The following is a 7,727-nucleotide window of genomic DNA, read 5'->3' as shown; positions in this document are numbered from 1 at the left end:
AGTTATCCCATATAGACCTTTTATCCGTCAAGACAGTCTTTTAATAGAGATTAACCACAAAACAAAGAGTCGTAGAAATGCCCCCACTATAAACAGACATTGATAAAACCAATACCCAAGAGGGAAAAAGGGGCATTCCTTTCAAACAACACCATATTGAAATAATAACAAACTATTACCGACATAGGGTCTAAAGCCTTATTCAAAGAAGGGATTCCCCCATAGTGACTGGACAAGAGAGTCAGAGACCTTGTGAAGTTTGGTCTCTTGAATTTCCATAAAGTCCCAAGAATTAGCTAGAATAATGTCCTTCATCTTCCTTTTCTTGATACTACCCCCACTTAATTCCCTAACATTAAACGAGTAAATCAACATCTAACCCTGCCCGTAGGCAACCTTGAGGAACTCTTCTTCTTATCTATCCTTTCCAAAGCCACCAACTTCCCCATTTCAACCTCATCACTCATAAAAAAGTGCATCAAAATTATTTTGTTACCCTTAAAAATTTTTATCTATCGAACTCTCTAAACCACTTGATAACCCAGATACGAGTGCCAGCATTAATTTCATTCTATTGATCTCCTACAACATTTTAGATTCTTTTTTTTCAAATAAAATTTGAGATCACATTGTCATAGAGTCTAAAAAATTTGATTTTGAAAAGACAACACAATTTTATTTCAAAACAATTAACTATGTTGTGTCACATCACTCAATACTATCAATGATTATGAAATATGATATAATTATTAATGGTGACAAATCAAACTTTCTTAATGATTGTAAAAAAGAGACCACCAATCCAACTTTTCTTAAAATAGAGAAACAAAGTCCAAGAATACAAAAGGTAAAAGTCGGGGTACACGAGGTACCAATCCAAATCACAATAAAATATAAATAGAAGGATTAAATATACTAGAAAAAACAAAAGTAACAAGCCTAAAAGAATAAATTATCTAAGTACACCACCAAAAAAAAAAGAAGCAAAAAACGCCACACTACTCTGAATGAAAAAGTAGGCTAGATCTCAGCCCATATATAGACCATCAATGAGAGAAACAAAAAATACGAGGGAGACACCAAAAACACTCTTCCAAAAGAACTAGGTCAACTACTTTTAAACTGATAGTGACTCAAATAGAGAACATGGTTTCCAAACCAATTAAAGAAAACACATGAGCTAGCCACATACCTACCAAGATACCATTTCCAAGAAAGGAAAACACTCTCATCTTCCACCTCATTGACAATAGTAGACATGCCTATAAAAACAACATCGTTCTAGGATTTCCAAATTGACCAAACATCTGAGTGTCAAATTTTGGATAGACCACCTACACTCCTAGGCCCCCAACCCAAGGATAAAAAGAGATAAAAAGATATGGTCAATGATTAGAAAGAACTAAAAGACACCCTAACCATACAAAAATACTATACCACAGAGGTGTTGCAATCTCACTGGTCATGAATATATGAGAAACCGACTTAATGGAACCTCTACAGAAAGCATACATCATACCTTTTAGATCAACAATCACATTCCATTTAAATTAATTCTCTCCAGTGGATATATTGTCTTATAGGAGTTTCCAAGATGATACAACCACTTTAAAAGGAGCCAAACCACCCCCGATAAGAGAAAGAATAAGGTCCACGCCACTAGAAGGAGAACCAAAAAGAAGATTTGACTCTAGTATAGCTAATCATCATTACAATAAATGTATAATAAAAAATATTGACTTAAGATTAATATTTTAAGAAAAATATACTAAAATGATCTATGTCTTTAAAACATAAAACAATAATGAATAAATTTATTTTTGTAAATCGGAATTCAATTGGAAACTGAGGGAGTATATGATTCATATTTAAAGGTAAGTTTTTATTTTGAATGTTAAAGATGCTATATATAAATTAGAAGTAGCAAGAGTGAAATGACTACTAGAAAAAGATCATAAAAATATAAGGAAAAACTAATAGGAAAACCAAAATAATATAAAAAAGTTAACAACCAAAGAAAGAAAGAAAAAGAAAGGAGAATCAGAAATGTGTAGAACATCCCAAGGGTGTCTAGTTTCGGAAGATCGGGAGAAAAATTAATAAATGGGGAGGCTAGTATCCAACAAAGATAACCTACTACGCTCACACTGAATCAGGTCAACCAGCTATAAAAAGCCCATGTGGCTTAAATAGAAGAAGGACTTGCGTTAGATAAAGTATCTATTTTATTGAGATATTTATCCTTGATAAAGAACTTCATTAAGAGTTTTGAAAAACTCAACCCTCAATATGTAATAGTCAACATTGTCACATAATGTTGCACAAACATCCAAATCAACGACTTGTTGTTACCCATTGAATCTTAGGTTAAGGTTTGTTAACTTCAGATTGGGTTACTACCGTTGTTGGAACCCTTATTCAAGGAGTTTAAATCTCATACCTCTCGAGCTAGTCTTTACTAAGTCTCTGGCCAATGGCATTTGTAAACGGATCAAATAAATTATAACTTGTTTGTATATATGTCAATGAAATGATCGCATCCTTAATTAATTTTCTCAGAAAGAATGTCTAAGACCTATGTGCCTAGACTTTCCGTTGTATACTTCACTGAATGCTCTTACTAGGGTGGATTTGCTATCACAATGTAAGAACACTTTTGAAACATTGTGTTTAGCCAATGGAACTTCCAATATAAGGCCCCTTAACTATTCTGCTTCTTGACCAGCGAAAGCAAGATCCATAAACTCTGATTGGATGGTCGAAAGAGTAATGCATGTTTATTCTTTCTCTTCCAAGAAATCGCACCTCCGACCAATGTAAATATCCATCATATTGTAGATTTATTATCTCCAACACTTGATATCCAAATCGCATCGGTATATCCTTCTAGTATGGTAGGTAGTGAAGGCCAATATTTTTAGTCTTTAAGAGGTAACCGAAAATCCTAGTTATGGCCTTCAAATGTTCACCATTTCGATTGCTAGTAAATATACTCATCTTACTAACTGCAAATGTCATGTCAGGTATGGTGAATTGCATTAAATACATTAGACATCCAATTGCACTTGCATATTCTAATTGGGACACAATACTTCCATTTTTCTTTTGAAGTTTGACACTAGGATCAAATGGAGTGTTTACTTCCTTAAAGTGAAGATGTTTGAACTTATCCAACATTTTCTCAATATAATGTGTTTGACTAAGTTCATAACCCCCATATTTCATTTAACTTTGATCCCTAAAATAATGTCAACTAGTCCAAGATCTTTCATCTTGAATGTGGAAGTTATAAATATCTTTGTTTCTAAAATTCTATCCATCTCATTGCTAATGATCAATATATCATCAACATATAGACAGAAAAATATTACAATGTTTCCATGCACCTTTATGTACATACATTTGTCACAAGCATTTGGAGTAAATCCATTTGAAAGTATGACAAATTCAAACTTTTGATGCCATTATTTTGGTGCCTGTTTTAAACCATATACGAATTTGACAAGTCCGCATACCTTCTGTTCATTTCCAGGAAGCACATAACCTTTTGGTTGTTCCATGTATATTTCCTTATCGATATCTCCATTTAAGAATTCTATTTTAACATCCATTTGATGAACAATAAGGTCATTCAGAGAAGCTAATGCAAACAATACTCTTATTGTCGCCGTCCTTGCTACTGGTGCATATGTGTCGAAATAATCAACACTTTCTTTTTGTCTGAACCCTTTTGCTACTAATCTTTCCTTGTAGGTGTTTAATGTACCATCACTATAATACTTCTTTCTAAACACCCATTTACATCCAATGATCCTTGAACCCTTTGGAAGATCGACAAGTTCCCAAGTGTGGTTTGAGATAATTGAATCCATTTAGTCTTGGATAGAATCTTTCCAAAAGGAAGAGTCCCTTGAAGCCATTGCTTCTTTATAGGTTTTAGGATCATCTTCTAATTGAAGAATAAAAGGGATCTTATAAACATCATTATCACAGTTTCCTTCAACTAGATCAAAGGAAATGAGTTGAGAATCAATTTCATTTAGTCTTAGAACTTTAACTTTTCAGGCTCTTTTGCTTATCCTAGGCTCGAGTTTTGTTTCAATAATCCGTGAAATACTTTCAGGTTGTATTTCAATAATTCGTAGAGATTCTTCATCACAACAGTCTTCATTCGTGGGAATCTCAGATTCCTTATCCTTTGTGATAAGGTTTTCAAAGAACTCCACATCTCAGGATTTAAGGGTTACATTAGACTCCAGATTTAAAAGTCTACATGCTTTGTTGTTGGATGCATATCCTATGAGATCACATATGATCCCTTGAGGACCCAATTTAGTTCTTTTAGGATCCATATTCTTGTAACACACTACACACCCCCACACTCTAAGATAACCGATATTTGGCAATCTACCTTTCCATATCTCATATGGAGAAATATCGGTTAACTTTAAAGGAATTATATTCATGATAAGACATACGGATGGTAATGCTTCACCCCACATATTAAATGGCAACTCAGAATGCATTAACATAGTGTTTATCATTTCTTGATATGTTCGATTCTTTCTCTCGGCTAGACCATTTTGTTGTGATGTACGAGCTGCATAACATTCATGTATAATGCCATATTCTTCATAATATGCCTCAAATTATGTAGAAAAATATTCACTGCCCCTATCACTCCTAAGGACTTTGATACTTCTAATTAACTGATTTTCTACTTCCGCTTGATAAATTTTAAAGACATTAAAGGCATCATATTTATGCTTTAAAAGGTATAGATGTGCGAACCTAGAGCAATCATCGATAAAGGTTATGAAATGCCTATTTCCCCCATGGGTTAACATGCCATTACATTCACACAAATCAGAATGTACAAGATCAAGCAAGTTTGATTTTTCTTTCAATGTTTTTGAAAAGTTTCTTGATCATTTTTTATTTAACACGTTCTTCACATTTTTCGAAATCATGAATGTTGCATGAGATCAATCCATATTTAATTAGTCTATTCATATTACTAATACCAATATGTGCTTATCTAGAATGCCATAAAGAAATGGATGCAATCATATAAGCATACTTAGAAATTTCATTAATAATATTATATGTAGTACAAAGTTTGATCATTACCTCCACAAAATATTCTTTTCCTATAAATACAATGTTATAGATTAATATTAGTTTTTCCGATTCATAAACAAACTTAATTCTCAATCTTCAAACAAGTCCCACTAACAAGGTTCCTATCCATGTCGGGGAAATGAAGTACATTGACAAGAGTGACTTTTTTTCCTGAAGTGAAATTTAGTTCGACGAATCCCATTTCAACAACTCTAGATCGTAATTCATTTTGCATCTGCACTTCCGTCCATCATTTACTTTAGAATATGTTTTAAATTATGCTTTGTCAAAATAAACATGCACGGTAGCACATGTATCATACCACCATCCATGCACTTTACCTTTAATTTCCATAATCTCGCTCACCGTAGCATTTATGTCGTCATTGGTATGATCAACATTAACTTTATTTTCAGACTTGTTATACTTGCAGTCTCGAGCAAAGTGGTCTGGTTTGTCGCATACATAGCATCCACCTTTTGGTCCGCTAGAGTTCTTGAACTTGTTATGTTCCTTCTTAGGGCCAAAATAGTTCTTCGTTCCATCATGTTTCCTCTTTTCTTTTTCAATCACAACATTGGTTTTAGAGTATCTAGCGGATTCAGACTTTTCTCTATCATTTGTCTCCTCCTCGATTCAAAGGTGTTTCTGAAGTTTCTCCAATGAGAAATCCTCAGAATTATGTAGCAATTTCTTCTTGTATCCTTTCTACGAAGGTGACAATTTGACAATGATTGCACCAACTCGGAAAGCTTCTGAACTGTCTATTTTTATAGCTTTTATTTTATTCATGAAATCCTATAACTCGTGTACTTGTGCAAGAATAGGATTGGAGTCTAAAATTTTAAAATCAAAGTATTTAGATAGTAAGAAATTTTTCGTACCTTCCTCTTCAACCTTGAATTTGATTTCGAGTGCTTTCCATATCTCTTTGGTAGATTGGGTATTATTGTACAGATCATAGAGATGATCAGATAATATGTTCAGAATATGTCCACGACATAATAATTCATCTTCCTTTCGCTTCTTTCGTTCCTTCTTGACTTCATCGACATTATCTTCTGTTGGTTCTGGAAATTGTGTCAAGTCAGGATCTAAGACATAATGAATATTTAAGGTAGCCAATAGAAACATCATCTTGTCTTGCCAATGAGTGAAGTTTGTTCCATCGAAATAATCTAACTTGACAAGGTCTTGGTTCATCACTTTGATGTTTGAAACTGAAGCGTCAATAGCCATTATTGGAGATACTATAAGACTGTTAGATAAAGCTTCTAAATTGAATGATCTAGGATAAAATCGTGAAAGGATCATTTTCCTTATAGTATTTCAAGCACTCTCGAATGTCTTAGAGTTTCTATGCAGGAATACCCAAGATAATTCAGCCTATACTCGAATTTGCACAAGACAGATGAAAACTCGAATGTAGGGAAGAGAATCTGGATTTTTCTGAAAAGGATATGTATTTTGTTATATGATTTCTGAATTCATAATGATTTATTTGTAGGCCATGTTTGTGTTGTTTCACAAGGTTGCGACCCTTGATGAAACAACATCTTTTCAGTAACATTTTTACCAAAAGTTGTGTTGTTTCGCCTACAACAACGTTTTCCAAGAGTTGCATATATTTATTTTGCAACACTTCACGAAGTGTTGCCAATTTAAGAATTCAAAATTGAAACTCAAGCAACGATGAAAAATAAGAGCAATGTCCATTTACCACATGCCAGCCGAAGGCCGACGATCGTCCATCGGGACGCCACCGGCACCTCCGTATAACGCCACTTGTAGCCCAACTGCTCTGATGCATCGTGCCTAATTTATCAAACGCCTCCTATAAGCCTCCACTAGCGCCTCAACAAGCCGCCACCAGTGTCTCTACACCCATCGATGAGGAGGTGTATGGAGGAGACAAGTGGTGTAATGCTTGGGACCACCATACTTGTCCATGTGACACTTTATCCTCTGTTTTCCTTTTATTGAGTTAATGAACATAACTCTTTATAAAGGCTTTTAATGTGAGTGTCACTTTCTATGTGAGACTATTTTCCAAGCATTTATTGGCATTTACTCACTTACTGTTTTCTTGTAATATGGGAACATACCCATGGAATTTATATTTCATAAATTACAACAACTCCAACTCACACTCAAATAAAGTACATGAATGCCTAAGCGTGTTACCTAAACACAATTTGTAAGAGGGAGTTTTTATCATGTACACTGATTCCTCAATTTCACCCTAGTTTTAGAGAAGAAAAAATCATTTTGGAACTACTAAATAGATCACATAACCGACTTTCAGACAAAAAGCATGCTACACCTAAGCCTGAACCGACACCCATGTTCCCAAACACCTCAAACAAACATTTTAAATTTGGGGGAAACACTTGATCACACTCTAATGACCTAAAGATCGTGTACCTTGTAACACCCAAAACCCCAAACTTTATTTTTAATGAAAAATTCATTATAGGATGATACTTCATCAAAACTCTCATACATAAACATGCAACTAAATAATTCACAATAGAAGATAAAAGAAAACATATCATAAGTATGAATAAAATATCTTTGAAAACTCCATAAAAGAGAGTTACAACTCA

General features: G+C 34.0%; 1 protein-coding gene across 1 annotated transcript; it reads right to left on the bottom strand.

Moving 5' to 3' along the window:
• Window positions 1-4,229: 4,229 nt before the first annotated feature.
• Window positions 4,230-6,360, bottom strand: LOC127094302 (uncharacterized). Its single transcript, XM_051033156.1, has 2 exons — window positions 6,006-6,360; window positions 4,230-4,600 (listed from the first exon to the last, which is right to left on the bottom strand). Exons 1-2 carry the CDS (start codon window positions 6,358-6,360, stop codon window positions 4,230-4,232), a joined length of 726 nt encoding a protein of 241 aa, XP_050889113.1.
• Window positions 6,361-7,727: the final 1,367 nt, after the last annotated feature.

The sequence above is a fragment of the Lathyrus oleraceus genome, chromosome 6, assembly GCF_024323335.1.
Source record: "Lathyrus oleraceus cultivar Zhongwan6 chromosome 6, CAAS_Psat_ZW6_1.0, whole genome shotgun sequence".
In the NCBI taxonomy this organism is placed as follows: Eukaryota; Viridiplantae; Streptophyta; class Magnoliopsida; order Fabales; family Fabaceae; genus Lathyrus; species Lathyrus oleraceus.
Note: the sequence above shows the minus strand (reverse complement) of the source record. Positions and strands in the feature narration are given on the sequence as shown.

Coding starts and splice junctions, on each gene's coding strand:
- LOC127094302 (XM_051033156.1), bottom strand. CDS start 6,360: ATGGCTATTGACGCTTCAGTTTCAAACATCAAAGTGATGAACCAAGAC. Junction 4,601..6,005: donor ATTCAAGGTTGAAGAGGAAG/GTACGAAAAATT, acceptor AATGTTATGCAG/CTCGTACATCACAACAAAAT.